The sequence below is a fragment of the Capricornis sumatraensis genome, chromosome 13 (genome assembly GCF_032405125.1).
Source record: "Capricornis sumatraensis isolate serow.1 chromosome 13, serow.2, whole genome shotgun sequence".
In the NCBI taxonomy this organism is placed as follows: domain Eukaryota; kingdom Metazoa; phylum Chordata; class Mammalia; order Artiodactyla; family Bovidae; genus Capricornis; species Capricornis sumatraensis.
This window is the reverse complement of record NC_091081.1, coordinates 5,347,606-5,369,206: the sequence shown is the minus strand read 5'-3', so window position 1 is coordinate 5,369,206 and position 21,601 is coordinate 5,347,606. Positions and strand designations below refer to the sequence as shown.

At 38.4% G+C, this 21,601-nt stretch overlaps 1 protein-coding gene across 1 annotated transcript in view; it reads right to left on the bottom strand.

The window, feature by feature from the left end:
- Nucleotides 1–21,601, bottom strand: part of MEI4 (meiotic double-stranded break formation protein 4) — a 197,722-nt gene that overhangs the window by 59,917 nt on the left and 116,204 nt on the right. Inside the window, exon 3 of the mRNA XM_068985549.1 lies at nucleotides 18,619–18,750. Coding sequence (XP_068841650.1) covers nucleotides 18,619–18,750 — 132 coding nt within the window. The remainder of the gene's footprint in view (nucleotides 1–18,618; nucleotides 18,751–21,601) is intronic.

The following is a 21,601-nucleotide window of genomic DNA, read 5'->3' as shown; positions in this document are numbered from 1 at the left end:
TAATATTGTAAAGCAGTTATCCTCCAATTAAAAATAAACTAACTCATTAATCTAAAAAAGTTAGCTATAAAAATGCATTCAGTGATGTGGAAATGTTTAGGCCCATAGTACATTCTGATAACTTTTAAGCCTTATTTCATCCTTACCTGGTAATTAAATAACTACTTGCATAAACAACACTGGTAAATAAAAAACTGCCCTGATCTGAAATAGAGCTCATGGTTGAGAATTTCTAAGTCCTGGTTAATCAATTCAAAATTAAACGGGAAAAGCCATGCTGAGGAACCCTAATCCCGATAGTGTCCACTTGAGCATAATTTGATGCAAAATTTATTCTTCCTGATGGACTGACTTCTGACTGCACCAGGCTTCCCAGATCTTAGACAAGATCAAAATATGCATAATTGCAGAAAATAATATGGTTCCTCTCTCAGTTGAAATAGGTCAGCTGTTTCTGGCTCTGAGCTATGATTATTTTTTCTTTTTATTTTATTAAAAATGCTTATTTTGTTGCTATATTTTGCGCTGATGTAAAAAACTAGTTTACTTTGAAGAAAGTATGCATAAACTCATTCCATATTCAGAATCTTTAATTTGTATGTTCTATTTTTATAAATGAGTTGCTTAGCTTTTATTTAACAAGTTAAATAGACATCTGAAATGTAAAAATGCCTCCTGATGTAAACAACCAAGTTTTTACTTTTCTTCTGCTAATAAGCTTTACTTCTGCTAACAGGATTTACTTCCAATTAAAAAATCTATTTTCATGCAGAAATTTCACTTACTGTGTAAACATTAGACTTAAAAAGTATTTAACATGAGTATGCATATAATATTCTAAATTCAGATTTCACCCTAACCATAGCACTATTCTAAAAGCATAGTCATTTTTAATAGCTTGGTCACTATACCTCAAAACATGCTGAGAATTATGAACTATTAATACATCAAAAGAGAAAACATTTCTGTAAAAAAGCCATCAAAAATTGAGGTTTAATTTGAAATGAATATAGTTCTGATACCCAAGGAGACCCTTTATTTTAGAATCTATTTTATATTTCTAGCTCTGAAATATTTTTTCAACATAAAAATACTTCACAATGCAAAAAGCATAGATCTGGAGTACACAAATTATATATTTTCAATACTCATTAACATTTTCTTACATTTATTTCAGATTTTGTATTTGTATAAGAAAATTTAAAAGTATGACTATACTGGAGACATGTTTTACGTGTGTGGTGTATGTTAAAGTCTTGTAAATAAAACTGTCAAGACTGGTATATTTGGGTCTCTTTCCTTCTTGAATACTTCCTTCTTCCCTGCAAATCAAAATTATGTTTCAAAGTGTATCAGTGTTGATACTTGAAGACTTAATTTATTCATTTTAACTGCTACAGAATATTCATGTTTGTCCTACCACACCCAGCCATCTTTTGACAATGGACACTATTATTTCCAATTTTCAGCTATGACAAAAATGCTAACACACACACATCCCTGCAGTGTCCTTTGTGCAATATACACAGTTGTGTGTGTGTGTGTGTGTGTGTGTGTGTGTATTTGACTTTACCAGGTGATGAACTCCACTTTCCCACACAATCATTAACACCTGATATTGTTGTCAAATTAAGTTTTTTAAGTTAATGTCAATACAGTCAGTATGAAACAAACTGCTGTTTTCTAGACTTGCATTTCCTGGCACTGCTGAAGTCGAACATCATTCACTCATGTTAGTTTTCTTTTCGTGTTTCCTCTTCTATTAAACTGCCTTTTCATATTGTTAGCTCACTTTTCCTTTCTACTGAATTACTTACCTCTTCCTATTGGAATATAGTTTATTATATAATATATAAAATTATATAATTATAATTATAAATTGTACAGCTTCTTTGAATGAAATACCATAACCCTGTTTACTTTCAAATAACTGAAATATACCTTTATAAAATTCTTTTCTTTCTCAGTTGACTCTGTTCCATAAACAATTCTAGCACAGAGAGGCTCCAGGAACTTGACAGCCAGCTGGGAGGAAGAAGATAAAGCTGCTGGTACTTACTGGGGATATGCCCTGAGAGAAAGAAAACAAACTGATGACCAGGCCTATCTCCTCCTCAAGTGGATCTCCTGGCATTTGTTATTAGAAGGAAATTTTATCTAGTGAATGTCCTTAGTGGGGAGTTCCTAGCAAAATATTACTTAGCTAAGCTGACTCAGAATCTATGAGACACAGCTCCTTGAAGGCAGCCGTTTGAGCTGTAAAATTCTCCAGGTTATAAAACGGAAACATTTAACAACATAAAGCTCCCTCTGTGTGAGATCCCCACACAATCTCACCTGGGGACCTCATCTATTGTTGGAGGCTAGAGAGACATGTCTCACAACAAGGATCTTAAGAAATGTACAGAATGTCCCACGTCTCTTTCTGCTTCACCTGTGCCCTTGCCTATTTCTGAAATAATTAGTAAAGCTGGTATTGAATAAGGCCTCTCTGATTCACAGGATTCAACCTGAGAGTCTAATCATGAGTATGCTCACAAGTGTGGACAGCAATTCTGACTCTCACTGAATCTCCGTACTGCCTATTTCTGCCTTGTCTCTGGACTCCTATCGGATTTCACTTGACACATCATAGAAAAGGTCTATCTATTGATTTCAGTTTCTTTAAAAAATACTATCTTTGCCACTTTCCTACTTATTCTCACCTCAAGACAACTGGTTGGTTTACAGGGCTCTGATGGGTAGCCAGGATTGCAGTAGGATTCTTTAACAACCATATAAAGTATAAACTAAACAGTTATGCCTCTTTTTCCATGTTGCCTTTTTAATGCCTTTCTATTAACAACACTCTGCTTTTGCTAAAATTTAGAAATGAAATATACTGATAAACCAGTAGTAGAAAATTTTCATAACATCTGATAAGAAGGATGATTCTGTGAAAATCGAGTACCATCTAGATATCTAGACAAACATAAACTTATTAATAAAATTCTAATAAACAAAACAGAAAACTTACTAAAAACGTATCTATTGTTTTTTTTTTAAAGCGAGAATGCCCCCATGTTTTCTCTGTAACAATCTGTGAATTGGCTGGCTTTTCCTAAACAATAGCTGTTTGAATTCTATCTGAAAAGAGGAAGTCATTCAAAGAAGGAGTTACTCACAAAATTTTCTAACACACAGACCCACTGGCACAATGTAAGAAAATTAAAACCAATGTCTTGATTTTGTTCTATTCTGAACAAACAATGCAAGTCCTTAGAAAATCAACATGTCAGAAGTCTGTGTATTCCTATGGGAGTAACTTTTCAAGTTATTTTAAAAACAAACAGAAAACCAAGGTGACTGGTACAAGAAGGTGAATACACAACAATCATGATGAGAAGACTCTGTCACTCCTAATGAAAGACATATATAAATGCTGAATTTTAATCAATTGATAAGAAAAGACTCCAAGCAGGAGAATACAAATACATATTTGTCAAAATATTAGTAAAGTTTTATATTCAGCATCATGGAGTTTCTTCAAGACCTAAGAAAACTGCATTCTTCTAAATAAACACAGCCGTAAAAAAGATAACAACATTAGAGGATACAAACCCAATTGTACATAAATCTAAATCACTGTAGATTACATATGAAGAATATATACTGAAATTGAGTTAAAACACTCGCTTTAAAAAAGTATTGAGAAAATTTTACTATTACACCTATTTTGGATTCAGAAAAAAACCTGTTAAATTTCAAATGCTATGTTTTAATTGAGTTATAGTTTACAGACAGTGGAGTGTCCAGAAATTCGGTGCCCATTTTGATGAATTGTGACAATCAAACTCAACTGTCCTTGTAACCACACTCTACTCCTTCCTGTTCCTTTTTAGTCAATCCTAGAGCAATCTCCAAATCAACCACTACTCTGCTATCTTCCACCATACATTAATTGTGCCTGTTTTGGAAATGAAATTTAATAAACCTTGTATGTTCTTTCAGGACTGGTTTACTTTTCTCAAGACCTTTTAGAACTAACACCCAAAAAAAGATGTCCTTTTCATTATAGGGGACTGGAATGCAAAACTAGGAAGTCAAGAAACACCTGGAGTAACAGGCAAATTCAGCCTTGGAATACGGAATGAAGCAGGGCAAAGGCTAATAGAATTTTGCCAAGAGAATGCACTGGTCATAGCAAACACCCTCTTCCAACAACATAAGAGAAGACTCTACACATGGACATCACCAGATGGTCAACACCGAAATCAGATTGATTATATTCTTTGCAGCCAAAGATGGAGAAGCTCTATACAGTCAGCAAAAACAAGACCAGGAGCTAACTGTGGCTCAGATCATGAACTCCTTATTGCCAAATTCAGACTTAAATTGAAGAAAGTAGGGAAAACCACTAGACCATTCAGATATGACCTAAATCAAATCCCTTATGATTATACAGTGGAAGTGAGAAATAGATCTAAGGGCCTAGATCTGATAGATAGAGTGCCTGATGAACTACGGAATGAGGTTCATGACATTGTACAGGAGACAGGGATCAAGACCATCCCCATGGAAAAGAAATGCAAGAAAGCAAAATGGCTGTCTGGGGAGGCCTTACAAATAGCTGTGAAAAGAAGAGAAGTGAAAAGCAAAGGAGAAAAGGAAAGATATACCCATCTGAATGCAGAGGTCCAAAGAATAGCAAGAAGAGATAAGAAAGCTTTCCTCAGCGATCAGCCAAAGAAATAGAGGAAAAGAACAGAATGGGAAAGACTAGAGATCTCTTCAAGAAAATTAAAGATACCAAGGGAACATTTCATGCAAAGATGGGCTTGATAAAGGACAGAAATGGTATGGACCTAACAGAAGCAGAAGATATTAAGAACAGGTGGCAAGAATACACAGAAGAACTGGACAAAAAAGATCTTCACGACCCAGATAATCACGATGGTGTGATCACTCACCTAGAGCCAGACATCTTGGAATGTGAAGTCAAGTGGGCCTTAGAAAGCATCAGTATGAACAAAGCTAGTGGAGGTGATGGAATTCCAGCTGAACTATTTCAAATCCTGAAAGATGATGCTGTGAAAGTTGCACTCAATATGCCAGCAAATATGGAAAACTCAGCAGTGGCCACAGGACTGGAAAAGGTCAGTTTTCATTCCAATCCCAAAGAAAGGCAATGCCAAAGAATGCTCAAACTACCACACAATTGCACTAATCTCACACGCTAGTAAAGTAATGCTCAAAATTCTCCAAGCCAGGCTTCAGCAATACGTGAACAGTAAACTCCCTGATGTTCAAGCTGGTTTTAAAAAAGGCAGAGGAACCAGAGATCAAATTGCCAACATCGGCTGGATCATACAAAAAGCAGTAGAGTGCCAGAAAAACAACTATTTCTGCTTTATTGACTGTGCCAAAGCCTTTGACTGTGTGGATCACAGTAAACTGTGGAAAATTCTGAAAGAGATGGGAATATCAGACCACCTGACCTGCCTCTTGAGAAATATGTATGCAGGTCAGGAAGCAACAGTTAGAACTGGACATGGAACAACAGACTGGTTCCAAATAGGAAAAGGAGTACGTCAAGGCTACATATTGTCACCCTGCTTATTTAACTTCTATGCAGAGTACATCATGAGAAACGCTGGGCTGGAAGAAGCACAAGCTGGAATCAAGATTGCCAGGAGAAATATCAATAATCTCAGATATGCAATTACACCACCCTTATGGCAGAAAGTGAAGAGGAACTAAAAAGCCTCTTGATGAGAGTGAAAGAAGAGAGTGAAAAAGTAGGTTTAAAGCTCAACATTCAGAAAATGAAGATCATGGCATCTGGTCACATCATTTCATGGGATCAGATGGGGAAACAGTGGAAACAGTGTCAGACTTTATTTTTGGGGGCTCCAAAATCACTGCAGATGGTGACTGCAGCCATGAAATTAAAAGATGTTTACTCCTTGGAAGAAAAGTTATGACCAACCTAGATAGCATATTCAAAAGCAGAGACATTACTTTGCCAACAAAGGTCCGTCCAGTCAAGGCTATGGTTTTTCTGTGGTCATGCATGGATGTGACAGTTAGACTGTGAAGAAGGCTGAGCGCCGAAGAATTGATGCTTTTGTGGTGTTGGAGAAGACTCTTGAGAGTCCCTTGGACTGCAAGGAGATCCAACCAGTCCATTCTGAAGGAGATCAGTCCTGGGTGTTCATTGGAAGGAATGATGCTAAAGCTGAAACTCCAGTACTTGGGCCACCTCATGCTAAGAGCTGACTCATTGGAAAAGACTCTGATGCTGGGAGGGATTGGGGGCAGGAGGGGAAGGGGACAACAGAGGATGAGATGGCTGGATGGCGTCACTGACTCGATGGACGTGAGTTTGAGTGAACTCCGGGAGATGGTGATGGACAGGGAGGCCTGGCGTGCTGCGATTCATGGGGTCGCAAAGAGTCGGACATGACTGAGCAACTAAACTAAACTAAACTAAACTTGTTTTTCTCAGCGTAGTTAGATTTATACATGCTGTTGACTCAATACCTTTTATGGTTGGACAATATTCTAGTAAATATTCTGATTTACTTATTGATCCTCCTGTCAGTGTAATGGAGTTATTGTCAGATTAACATTCTTAAAATTAAAGATATTATTAACATAGCTGCTGAATTGTTTGGCCATATGGTAACTGATTTTACAAGGAACCGTTAGTCTGTTTTATATTCTCACTTGCGAGAGAAGATTCTACCCATGGACATCACCAGATGGTCAACACCAAAATCAGATTGATAATATTCTTTGCAACCAAAGATGGAGAAGTTCTATAGAGTAAGCAAAAACAAGACCGGGAGCTGACTGTGGCTCACATCATGAGCTCCTTATTGCCAAAAGCAGATGTAAGTTGGAGAAAGTAGGGAAAACCACTAGATCATTCAGGTATGACCTAAGTCAAATCCCTTACAATTATACAGTGAAAGCGACAAACAGATTCAAGGGATTTGATCTGATAGAGTGCCTGAAGAATTATGGATGTAGGTTCGTGACACTGTACAGGAGGCAGTGATCAAGACCATCCCCAAGAAAAAGAAATGCAAAAAATGCAAAACGGTTGTCTGAGGAGGCCTTACAAATAGTGGAAAAAAGAAGAGAAGCAAAAGGCAAAGGAGAAAAGGAAAGACATAACTATCTGAATGGAGAGTTCCAGAAAGTAGCAAGGAGAGATAAGAAAGCCTTCCTCAGTGATCAATGCAGAGAAATAGAAGAAAACAATAGAATGTGAAAGACCAGATTTTTCTTCAAGTAAATTAGATACCATGGGAACATTTCACGCAAAGATGGGCACGATAAAGGACAGAAATGGTATGGACCTAACAGAAGCAGAAGATATTAAGAAGAGGTGGCAAGAATACAGAGAAGAACTGTACAAAAAAGACCTTCATGACCCAGATAACCGAAATGGTGTGATCACTCACCTAGAGTCAAACATCTTGGAATGCAAAGTCAAGTGGGCCTTAGAAAGCATCACTATGAACAAAGCTAGTGGAAGTGATGGAATTCCTTTAGAGCTACTTCAAATCCTAAAAGATGATGCTGTGAAAGTGCTGCACTCAATATGGCAGCAAATTTGGAAAACTCAGCAGTGGCCACAGGACTGGAAAAGGTCAGTTTTCATCCCATTCCCAAAGAAAGGCAATGCCAAACAATGTTCAATTTATAGCACAACTGCACTCATCTCACATGCTAGCAAAGTAATGTTCAAAATTCTCCAAGTCAGGCTTCAACAGTATGTGAACTGTGAACTTCCAGATGTTCCTGCTAGAGTTAGAAAAGGCAACGGAACCAGAGATCAAATTGCCAACATCCACTGGATCATCAAAAGCACGAGAGTTCCAGAAAAAACATCTTCTGTTCTACTGACTACACCAAAGAGTTTGACTGTGTGGATCAAAACAAACTGTGGAAAATTCTTAAAGAGATGGGAATACCAGACCCCTCACCTGCCTCCTGAGAAATCTGTATGCAAGTCAAGAAGCAACAGTTAGAACGGACCTGGAAAAACAGAGTGGTTCCAAATTGAGAAAGGAGTACATCAATGCTGTATACTGTCACCTTGTTTGTTTAACTCATATGCAGAGTACATCATGCAAAATGCTGGGCTGTATGAAGCATAAGCTGGAATCAAGATTGCCAGGGGAATTATTAATAACCTCAGATACGCAGATGACACCACCCTTATGGAAGAAAGCCAAGAACTAAAGAGCCTCTTGATGAAAGTGAAAGAGGAGATTGAAAAAGCTGGCTTAAAACTCAACATTCAAAAGACTAAGATCATGGCATCCGGTCCCATCACTTCATGGCAAATAGATGGGGAAACAATGCAAACATGAGATACTTTACATTTTTGTCTCCAAAATCAGAGGATGGTGACTGCAGCCATGTAATTAAAAGACGCCTGCTCTTTGGCAGAAAAGTTATGACCAACCTAGACAGCATATTAAAAAGTAGAGACATTACTTTGCCGACAATTGTCCATCTAGTTAAAGCTATGGTTTTTCCAGTGGTCATGTATGGATGTGAGAGTTGGACTATAAAGAAAGGTGAGCACCAAAGAACTGATGGTTTTGAACTGTGGTGACAGAGAAGACTCTTAAAGAGTTCCTTGGACTGCAAGGAGATCAAACCAGTCCATGCTAAAGGAAATCAGTCCTGAATATTCTTTGGAAGGACTAATGCTGAAGCTAAAACTCCAATACTTTGGTCACCTGATGTGAAAAGCTGACTCATCTGAAAAGACTCTGATGCTGGGAAAGATTGAAGGCACGAAGAGAAGGAGACGACAGAAGATGAGATGGTTGGATGGCATCACCAACTCGATGGACATGAGTTTGAGCAAGCTCCGGCCATTGATTGACAGGGAAGCCTGGCATCCTGCGGTCCATGGGGTGCAACAAGTAGAACACAACTTAGCAACCAAACTGAGCTATTTATGACTTCCCAGAACCTCTTTAAAACTTGCCACATTAATCTTTTTACCATTTAGCCATTCTTGTCACTGTCCATTGCATTTCTCTGCCGGCTAATCAAATCACAGCTTATTCAGGTATTTGCTGTCCATTCCCTTGTAGCTTAGTTGGTAAAGAATCTACCTGCAATTCAGGAGACCTGGGTTTGATTCCTAGGTCAGGAAGATCCCCTTTGGGAGGAAATGGCAATCCACTCCAGTATTCTTGCCTAGAGAATCCCATGGACAGAGGAGTCTGGTGGGCTACAGCCCATGGGGTCGAAAGAATCACATACGACTTAGTGACTAAACCACCAGCATTACGTATTCTTTCATGCGTTTAAATATTTTGCTTATTTTTTTATATTGAGTTGTTGATCCATTCTTTCCTGATCAAATTACCTTAAGATATGTCTAAAATCAGTAGGCCATAAGTGTGTGCTGTATTTCAGGCTTATCTACTTGGTAGCTTTTCGGTAAACTCTAGGATTTTCTCTGTTTCTAAACACGTTGACTCTAAATACAGTTTTACTGTTTGCTCTCAAAGTACAGCAGCCTTATTGCAATGGCAAGGAGGGCTAGCGCAAGGATAACTGCAAGTGAGAAGACAGAAGATCCCTTCCTTGTTCCTTTCCTTTGGTGAAATGCATTCAGTCTTTCACCATGGTATATCCATTAAGGTTTTCACAGAAAACAAAATTTACTGTGTTGAGAAAGTTTCCTTCTGTTCTTACTTTTGTATTTTCTCGAAAAACTCATGAATGGGTGGTGAATTTTGGCAACTGATTTTTCTGCATATTCTCAGATAATATGGGTCTTCTGTTAATATGAATTATACAGATTGTTTTATCAATGTGAAAACAACTTTTCATTCCTGAGATAATACATGAACATCATGTATTTTTTTTCTTTTTTTGTATGTTGCTGGGTTCTATTTCGAATACACAGTAAGGATTTTACTTGTGTGTTCATGTGAGAGAGTCTGAGTCTGTTTTCAGTTTTGCTTTGTTTTCCTGCAATGTCTGTCTAGTTTTGATACAAAGTAACGATAGTCTCAGGAAATGAATCAGAAATGTTCCTTATTCTTTCAGTCTCTAAAGAGAGTTTGGGTAGTTTCTTGCTTAAATGCATGATATAATTTATTTGGCCCCAGAGTGGTCTTTGTAGAGAGGTTCATAATTTTAAATACACTTTATTTAATCAGTGTAATTTTAGGTTTTCTACTTTTTCTTGAGTCAGTTTTGGTAATTTTCAGCTTTCAAGGAATGTGTGCATTTAGTCTATATTGTTGAGAATACTGCCTAATTTTTTCCATATTTATATTTACTTATTTTCATAGTTTTCTTGGTATATACTGCTTTTATATTTATGTAGAAATTTCCTGTTTGTCTCCTTCTTATTCATGTATTCTTTTTTCTAATTGAATGAAAGCTTCCTTAAATTCTGTAGTGCTTTACAACTTCAGAAGTTTCACACACATGATTTTATATAATCCTATAATAACCACTTTTTCCTCCTACACCTATATGTCCCTCCCCCTGCCTTCTCCCCACTGGTAACTACTAGCTTCTTCTCTTCATCTGTGAGTCTGTTTCTTTTTTGCTATATTCACTAGTTTGTTGTATTTGTTTACATTCCATATATAAGTGATATATTTGTCTTTCTCTGTCTTACCTCACTTAATATAAGGTTCTCCAAGTCCATCCATGTTGCAATAAATGGCAAGATTTTCTTCGTTTTGTTATTGCTAAGTAGTATTCCAGTGGGCGTCTGTGTTTGTGTGTGCAGTCACAGCTTTATCTATTCATCTCCTGATGGACACTTAGGTTGCTTCTATAACTTGGCAATCATAAATAATGCTGCTATGAACATCGAAGTGCAAGTATCTTTTAATTAGTATTTTTTGGATACATATACCCTGAAAGTAGAATTGCTGAGTCATATGGTAGTTCTATTTTCAGTTTAATGAGAAACTTTCATACTGTTTTCCACAGTGGCAGAACCAATTTACATTCCCACCAAACTGTGTACAAGGGTTTCCGTTTCTCCAAATCCTCACTAACACCTGTTATTTGTGTACTTTATGAAGACTACCATTCTGAGAGGTGTGAGATGACATCCTACTGTGGCTCTGATTTACATTTGCCTGATGATTAGTGATGGTGAACATCTTTTCATGTGCCCATGAGTTAATCAGCTATTTTTGATCTTGAGCTGTATAACTCCTAATATATATTCCATGTTATACACACACACACACACACACACACACACACACAGATTTAAGACTTGGACCATAAAGAAAGCTAAGTGCTGATGAATTGAACCTTTCAAATTATGGTGCTGGAAAAGATTCTCGAGAGCGCCTTGTACTGCAAAGAGATCAAACCAGTCAATTCTAAACGAAATCAGTTCAGTTCAGACACTCAGTCATGTCCAACTCTTTGCATCCCCACGGACTGCAGCATGCCAGGCTTCCCTGTCCATTACCAACTTCTGGAGCTTGCTCAAACTCATGTCCATCGAGTTGGTGATGCCATTCAAACATCTCATCCTCTGTTGTCCCCTTCTCTTCCTGCCTTGAATCTTTCCCAGCATCAGGGTCTTTTCCAATGAGTCAGTTCTTCACATCAGGTTGGCCAACATATTGGAGCTTTCAGCTTCAGCATCAGTTCTTCCAACGAATATTCAGGATTGATTTCCTTTAGGATGGACTGGTTTTATCTCCTTGCAGTCCAAGGGACTCTCAAGAATCTTTTCTAGCATCACAATTTGAAAGGATCAATTCCCACTTAGCATTCACACCCTGTATATTCACAGGAAGGACTGATGCTGAAGCTGAAGCTCCAAAACTTTGGTCACCTGATACAAAGACCTGACTCATTGGAAAAGACCTTGATGCTGGGAAAGATTGAAGGTGGGAGGAGAGGGGTCAGCAGAGGATGCAATGGTTAGACAGCATCACAGACTAAATGGACATGAATCTGAGCAAACTACCAGAGATAGTGAAGGACAGGGAAGCCTGGTATGCTGCAGTCCATGGGGTCACAAAGAGGTGGATGCAACATGGCCACTGGAACAGCAACGATAATGTTCTTCCAGCAGCCAGCTACTTTACCTGTGAATCAACAAGTTCTCTTTATGCTGTGTTTCCAACTCTCTGTTAGAATCTGTCTAAAACAGTCTTTATCCTAGAACTATTAAGTACTATAGTGCTAAGGTTCAACATCTTAGGGTCTCCACTGAATGCCTTATTAAACAAGGTCTTGGTTTTATAGCTGAATAGAATTTGATCATCCCAAGCACTGTGTGGGGTCTGGCTATTGTTCTTTGCAGTATTTCTTTTCTGAGCAGGTTTTCTTTATTTGGCCTTGTGAAGTGTCCTCCTATACACGTGCAGCGTAGTAGTCAACAAGAAATCAAGAAAACCTCTGCAGAAATTACTTGAGCTCTTCCTTTTCAGAGTTTTCTTCTCTCTATGACCCTGACCCAGAATTTCCCTACATCAGTTCTCTGGAACTCCAGACTCTGACCCACCAGTTCAGTGAGAGCACTGGGACTGGTGGGCCTTCAGGCTAAAAGTCAAGGCAATCATGGGCTACATAGCTTGTTTATTTATCTTAAGAATCACAACTCTGTATTGCTTATTGTCTAAAATTCACTAATTCGTGTATCTGTCCAGAGTTTTAGCTATTTACATTGGGAAGGGTACTCTGTATATCTTTCTAATAAACTCTTTTTAATAAGTTCAACAAATTTTATTTTAAAAAGACAATTTGTTACATTCTTTCCAAAAATTCACCTTAATATGCAAATTTGAGATGCAAATCTCCAATAAGAATTGTATCAAAGGAGCCTGCATAACTCAGTGAAGCTACAAGACATGCCCTGTAGAGCCACCTAAGACAGAGGTGTCACATTGAAGAGTTCACAAAATGTGGTACACTGGAGGAAGAAATGCCAAACCACTTCAGTATTCCTGCCATGAGAACCCCATGAATAGTATGAAAAGTCAAAAATATATGACACTGGAAGATGAGTCCCCCCAGGTCAGAAGGTTTCCAACGTGCTACTGGAGAAGAGCAGAGGGCAATTACTAATTGCTCCAGAAAGAATGTAAAACAGCTGGGCCAAAGTGGAAATGACACTCCACTGCGGATGTGTCCAGTGGTGAAAGTAAAGTCTGATGCCATAAAAAACAATACTGCATGGGAACTTGGAATATTCAGCCCATGAATCAAGGTAAACTGGATGTGGTCAAGCAGGAGTTAGCAACAGTGAACATTGAAATCTTAGGAATCAGTGAACTAAAATGAATGGGTTATGGACAAATTTAATTCAAGTGACCAGTACATTTACCAATGTGGGCAAGAATCCCTTAGAAGAAATGGTATAGCCCTCTGTGGGGAGTGAGCAAATGGGCGTGTTCAGACTCTCTTACCCCACGTTTTGTAAATAATGATTATGTAACAGCTGAGATCATTTGCAGTACTGCGCGTGCACGGCGTGAAGTGCTCACTTGGTGTGGTATGTGCATGTGAGCTCCATCGAGAAAGTGGCGGCATTACTGCTGCGTCACACCTGTGTCCACTGGGTCAGCCACAAGAGGAGGGAAGCTGTTACAGCTGCCATGCCAGCAAGGAGACAGCAAACATGCCTGCAGTTCCTATGGCTCCTCAAGTCTCTTTCCAGCCTCTTAACTCACACCTTGCCTAGGCTGGGTTCAGCGAATAGTACGAACAGCAAGACAACTGGCGCCATGAACAGGATCAGCAGTACACCCTTACAGTCAACAAAAGAGTCCAAAAGTGAAACCTCAAAAATGACAGAATGATCTCGATCCGTTTCCCTTCAACATCACGGTAATTTAAGTCTAGGCCCCACCACTAATGTCAAAGTAGCAGAAGTAGACTAGTTCTATGAAGACTGACAAGACTTTCTAGAACTAACACCAAGAAAAAAAGATGTCCTTTTCATCATAGGGAATTGGAGTGGAAAATTAGTAAGTCAAGAGATACCTGGAGTAACAGACATGTTTGTTATTCCAGATACCTGGAATAACAGAGAAGCCACCTCGGGCTTCCCGGTGGCTCAGCTGGTAAAGAATCCACCTGCAATGCAGGAGTTCTGGGTTTAATCCCTAGGTTGGGAAGACACCCTGGAGAAGGGAACAGCTACCCACTCCAGTATTCTCGCCTAGAGAACTCCATGGACTACATCCACAGAGTCACAAGGAGTCAGATTTGACTGAGTGACTTTCACTTTGGCCTTGGAGTACAAAATGAAGCAGAGTAAAGGCTAGTTACTAGAGTTTTGTCAAAAGAATACACTGGTTATTGCAAACACCCTTTCAACAACCCAAGAGACAACTCTACACATGGATATCACCAAATGGTCAATAATAAAATCAGATTGATGGCATTTATAATTTCATCTAACATCTAATAGTAAAATAAAGCTGGTCTTTCCTTGCTAACTCTCCCACTTCACAGCACTTTTCTGAGTCCCTGTTCTCTTTCTGACTATGATTTCATGATTGCCATATAGTGACAGTCCCCTAATTTTTATGTAGGTCCCTTTCTTTCAAGCTTTAATTTCACATTTCTACATTTGACAACTTCAATGTTTCCTCATATTCAATATATACAAAATAAACTTTTTCTGTTCTCCAAGAAGCATTTCTTTCCATTTTCCTAATTCCACTTAGTGACATTCATTTTTCCTCTTAGTTTTATATTAATTTTACACTGATTTTCCTGTCTCCTTCACATTAAACATTTCCTGAGTCCTTTGTATAACAGCTCTTGTATACAAGTGAGTATTTCTATTGCTGCTTGTAGCAGATTTATTGCATTGAGTGTTCAAAATATATGGCTTCCTTACATTCATGTCCCTTATATTCCCTTCTACTCTAACTCCATTTCTTACCACTGTTTTACTGAATTTCTGAGCCTTACATGTAGTAGATACCTTGAACTGACTAATCGTTAGTCATTATATACCCTTTTATAGTAAAAAAAAAATCTGGAAAAGCATAAAAGTAAATTTTCTATATTTCCTTGCTGCTTTGGTTCTGAACATGTTGTTAGTTTAGAAATAAATGTACACAGAAAAACTGTATTAGCTGAAACTGAATCATACAGTAAGATTCAGTGTGTGAGGGCATATAGTGAGGGCATCTATGTGGCTGGTGTACACTGTGGCCAGGCTGTTTTATGGACCCTGTGTCTATAGGAGTAGCTCCTGGAGTCAGCCAAGCTACTTTGTGATCATGATGGAGAAGGCAGCAATTCCTCTGAATCTAGACTTTGCTCGGTGATTGTGGGAGGTTGTTGTTGTTCAGTCACCCAGTCGTGTCCGAATCTGCGACCCCGTGGACTGCAGCACACCAGGCTTCCATGACCTCTACTATCTCCCGGAGCTTGATTAAACTCATGTTCATTGAGTTGATTGTGCCATCCAACCATTTGTTGCCCCCTTTTTCTCCTGCCCTCAATCTTTTCCAGCATCATGTCTTTCCCAGCAAAGTTGGCTTTTCCCATCAGGTGGCAAATAAAGTATTGGATCTTCAGTATCTGCCCTTCCAGTGAATATTGAGGGTGGATTTCCTTTAGGATTGATTGGTTTGATCTCCTTGCTGTCCAAGGGACTTTCAAGATTCTTCTCTAGCAACATAGTTAGAAAGGACCAATTCTTTGGTACTCAGCCTTCTTTATGGTCCAACTATCACATTTGTACGAGACTACTGGAAAAACCATGGCTTTGACTATAAAGACTTCCACTGGTAAAGAGATGACTCTGCTTTTTAATATGCTGTCTAGGTTTGTCATAGCTTTTCTTCCAAGAAGCAAGCATCTTTTAATTTCATGACTGCAGTCACTGTCCACAGTGATTTTGGAGCCCAAGAAAATAAAGTCATGGAAGGGGCCTAGGCTTTTCTTCAACAATTCCATAGCTCTTCATGCATTCTTTTCTTTCTCCTTAAATTGACTGGAGTAAATTCAGTCATCCATTTTTAAGAATGCTGATGAGTAGTTTCCTTGTCTTTAAACAGTAATTCTAATATCTTGAAAGGTTATTAAAAGAATTGAACGGAACAATTCATGTAAAGCATGTTAAGACATATTATCTGCCTGAAAACTAACTCTTGTTTTTGTGTTTTTACTCTTGTTTTAAGGTTGCTTAACAATCAGAATGCCTGGTTTTGAATCATGGCTTGTAGCGTGTGTTCTTTCTGCAAGCTTCGTCGAGCTGCTTAACTTTTCTAAGGTTTGATTTCTTTATCTATAAACTAGGTAAAAAGCAAAACTACTTCATGTAGTTTGGCAAGGGAAGCCCAAAAATTAAATGAGAATATGTTAATAATTTTTTTTTCCTGTACTTTGTTATTCTCCACACAAATCTGGTTCCATTCAAACTAATTTCCCACATTGATTCCTGTTTTAATGCCATGAGCTCAACCTGTTTCCTCAGAGTTCTGGGCACACCTTTTAAAAATAACACTCGGTATCCTGACATTATACATTCTCTGTTTTTCAATTCAAATCCATTTTCAAGCTGTTCCTTTTTCATGCAATCTTTTCAAGGACCTGAAACCTACCTTGATCACTTTCTTGGTCTTGCAGATCCTACAAACAGCACCATGCATTTTAAACCAATTTTTTCCATTAGTAAAGGTGCCTTATTTCTTTCTTAAGAGGATTTTTTGCTCATTGAGATCATTAGTAACAACTAATTTAAAAAAAAATCTAACAGAGCTCTTACGAGAGTTCTCCATTTAACAGTGACTTGAAAAACTACTAACTAGATAATTTATCATGTCATTGATTGAAATCAATTAGATTATACAATATTTTGTTATTAAATGTAGAAAACTTAGATGTATGAATTTGGTTAAGTGTTTAATATTATACATACATAATTTTCTTAATATTAATTTTTTTCTCTTTACCAAAACATTTCTGTCTCTAATTTCCTTTGATTGTGCTTACTTCTACCATAGAAATAATAATATTAGATTAACTGACAAAATGAACACATAAAATATGTCACTGTCAACGTTAAAACATGAGAATGACTCCTGTTCTTTAGATACATTTGTTAGCAGTGACGTAAGACTCACGGATAAAAGGGCTGAGAGAATCGTTTTCAAAGTTGGCTGCACAATGGAATCACCTGGTGAGCTTTAACAATGTCGATACAGTAAGTCCCCTACATGTGAAACTTCAAGCTCGTATGTCGAATGACATAAGTTAGTTCACGTGCCTGGTGTACACTGTCACATGCATGCATTCTCTACAACTGGTTGTGCTTTTGGGCACATTATTGTACACTACTGCAATGAATACAGAGTACAGTATCTTTATTTCAAGCCCAGGGTGTCCAGAAGCAAGTGTAAAAGCAGGGGTGAAGTAGCTGGCACTACTGTACTTTTCAAGGTAGAATAAAGTTTAAAATGTTTTACTTTTTTGTGTTTGCTTTTTATGTATACATTATTTGTGTGAAAAGTGTTATAAATGTATTACTGTACAGTACTGTATAGCCAAGCCAATTGTCTTAGATGGCTACCTGGGCTAACATTTTTGGACTTAGAAAAAACTGGACTTACGAACATGCTTTCAGAATGGAATTTGCTTGCATGTAGGGGACTTAGAGTAATGTGTCAGCATGCTAAAAAGCAGCAATATTACTTTCCTGACAAAGTTCCATCTAATCAAAGCTATGGTTTTTCCAGTAGTCATGTATGGATGTGAGAGTTGGACCATGAAGAAAGCTGAGCACCGAAGAATTGATGCTCTTGAACTGTGGTGTTGGAGAAGACTCTTGAAAGTCCCGTGGACTGCAAGGAGATCCAACCAGTCCATCCTAAAGGAAATCAGTCCTGAATATTCACTAGAAGGACTGATGCTGAAGCTGAAACGCCAACACTTTGGCCACCTGATGTGAAGACCTGACTCATTTGAACAGACCCTGATGCTGGGAAAGATTGAAGGTGGGAGGAGAAGGGGGTGACAGAGGATGACATGGTTGGATGGCATCACCGACTCAATAAACATGAGTTTGAGCAAGCTCTAGGAGTTGGTGATGGACAGGGAAGCCTGGAGTGCTACAGTCCATGGGGTCACAAGGAGTCGGACACAACTGAGCAACTGAACTGAACTACGGTACCTGCATCTTAACCCCAGAGACCTCCATTTAATTCGATCGGCATATGCCTTGGCAACTGGATATTTAAGTCAGTCAGATGAGTCTCGTGAGCAACTAGAAATAAGAACCATTGGTCAGAGGTTATTCTCCATTTAGCATCCCCTCTTGTTCACTCTCCTCTCACTGCTTTGCTTTAGGAACACACTACTTACTTGGAGAGGCTTAATGCCACTCCTTTGCCGTTACTAGTAATACCTTTGACACATATATACCAGTAAGGGTGATAAAATGGTATTATTTTGAAAACTATTTTATGAAAATATCTTTTCTGTAATTTCAGCAGGCAGTAGCAATATTCACATATTACTAGAAATAAGGTAATGATGAAAATATCTGCCTGGCAAAAAAGAGAGAGGAAGAGAGAGTGAAAACAAGTTTACAGCTGCATTAATTAACTATAAAAGAAAGTTACAGTTTCAAGTTGTATGTACCTGGTCGATGGCACCCAGATCATCAGCAAAGCTGTTTACTTCTGACAGAAGCAGAGATATTATAGATCTTCTCAACAAGCTGCAACTTCCCAGCATTACCAGACTCTGCGAGACATAACGCTGCACCTGAAACTACAGATCAAGATAAGTAGGCTTCTACTTTCTGTCAAGTCAGGTCAGAATATATTTATTGGGCATTTTCTAAGATTTACTCCTGAGCTCCCTGCTGCGGGGAGCACAGACAGTGTCAACATAATTCTGGGTCAGTCTCAAGCAAAACTGTGAAGTGGATTATCACGATAGAAGCAATGAAATTTTATAGCAGTTAATATTTTGAAATGTGTGACAAGGTGCTAAAATGGAAGTTTTCGCTGAAGGACCAAAAGATCACATCATTTAGATGACAGACTACATACAGAATGAATCAAGGGGATGACAGAACAAGGCTCTCAGACCCTTAACCATTAAATACGGATATGGAGCTGTAGAGGCAGAGATGATAAAAAGGGAAAGAGCAAAAGGTTTGAAGATGTCTTTGGGAACAGACCCACCTCTGCGCTGCAGAGGGACGGGTGTGGGTGTCTATTCTCCACAAATCAAAAGAGAGGTCATTTAGAGGGAGGAGAAAAAAATGTGGAACTCTGATTTTTCATCTAGAGGTAGCAAAAGAACTTATCATTCAATAAATTTCAAAGGACAGTGGGAGACAATAAACTGTATCCCTTAGAGTTATTAGGAGAAATGCCACTTGATTATTACTCACATTAAGGTACATATAACTCATGCCTCAATTTCCATTAAATCTTTTCTTTAGTATATCTGGGAGAAAGGAGCCTTCAAGGAATATCTCAGAACACAAAAACAGCATCTACCTTGCCATTGCTCTCTATGAGCTTAAAATCATATTGAGGAGACATTACTTTACTATATAAAATATTTAAATGACAATGCTAAATAACTAATGCCATATGACACTGAAAAAATGCCATCTGTGTCCTTCAGGATAAACACTTAATGTAGATATTTCTCAAATTGATATTTTAGTAATATGCTTTAAAAGCTAATCAATGACACTAAGAAACTGAATAGATTATAGGCTTCAAAAAATGTCTATTATAAATCCAGATGTGTATAACTAGCTGTTAATAATAACTTTCTAAGTCAACTTATCAAATTTACAAATAAAACCACATCAATTTATTATCATAGGAAATCAGTTATTTATCAGTTATTTCCTAATAACGTAATTAGCTAAGACTCCCATCTTTTGTAACTCTTTAATACCATTTATTCTATGTACCATTTTTTATAACATTTTTCTTTGTACCTGAAATAAAAAGTGCTCTTGCTGCTGCTGCTAAGCCGCTCCAGTCGTGTCCCACTCTGTGTGACCCCATAGACGGCAGAGCACCAGGCTCCACCATACCTGGGATTCTCCAGGCCAAGAATACTGGAGTGGGTTGCCATTTCCATCTCCAGTGCATGAAAGTGAAGTCGCTCAGTTGTGTCCCACTCTTAGCGACCCCAAGGACTGCAGCCCACCAGGCTCCTCCATCCATGGGATTTTCCAGGCAAGAGTACTGGAGTGGGGCGCTCTTTAGCTAAGTTCTAAAAAACTTCTGTTGAGTATTTCATGGATGATGTAGTTATTTACTTACCATTTTTCCTTAATATCTAATCTTTAGGGAATAGCTTAAAGAGAAGATAAATTTCACAATAAAATGGACTTTATACAGTGGGGATGAAGTGAAGGTATGGCAGGCTACAGACTCTGGAGCCCAACACTTGCCTGACTTAAATCCCAGCTCCACACTTATTACTTGTACTAACGACTTACTAATCTTTCATTTCTCAGATTACACTTCTGCAAAATAGTGACTGGACAGCAGTACCTATATAGAGGCCTCCATATGAAGTTAAGACAGCAAAAATGATTAACATAGGGCCAGTCCCCTAGTATGCCAGCAAATTTAGAAAACTCAGCAGTGGCCACAGAACAGGAAAAGGGCAGTTTTCATTCCAATCCCAAAGAAAGGCAATGCCAAACAACGCTCAAGCTACCGCACAATTGCACTCACCTCACATGCTAGTAAGTAATGCTCAAAATTCTCCAAGCTAGGCTTCAGCAATACCTGAACCAGGAACTTCCAGATGTTCAAGCTGGTTTTAGAAAAGGCAGAGGAATCAGAGGTCAAATTGCCAACATCCAATGGATCATGGAAAAAGCAAGAGAGTTGCAGAAAAACATCTATTTCTGCTTTATTGACTATGCCAAAGCCTTTGACTGTGTGGATCACAACAAACTGTGGAAAATTCTGAATGAGATGGAAATACCAGACCACCTGACCTGCCTCTTGAGAAACCTGTATGCAGGTCAGGAAGCAACAGTTAGAACTGGACATGGAACAGCAGACTGGTTCCAAATAGGAAAAGAAGTACATCAAGGCTGTATATTGTCACTCTGCTTATTTACCTTATATGCAGAGTACATCATGAGAAACGCTGGGCTGGAAGAAGCACAAGCTGGAATCAGGATTGCTGGGAGAAATATCAATCACCTCAGATATGAAGATGACACCACCCTTATGGCATAAAGTGGAGAAGAACTAAAGAGCCTCTTGATGAAAGTGAAAGAGGAGAGTGAAAAAGTTGACTTAAACCTCAACATTCAGAAAACTAAAATCATGGCATCTGGTCCCAACACTTCATGGGAAATAGATGAGGAAACAGTGTCAGACTTTATTTTTTGGGGCTCCAAAATCACTGTAGATGGTGATTGCAGGCATGAAATTAAAAGACACTTACTCCTTGGAAGGAAAGTTATGACCAACCTAGATAGCATATTCAAAAGCAGAGACATTACTTTGCCAACAAAGGTCCGTCTAGTCAAGGCTATGGTTTTTCCTGTGGTCATGTATGGATGCGAGAGTTGGACCGTGAAGAAAGCTGAGCACCGAAGAATTGATGCTTTTGAACTGTGGTG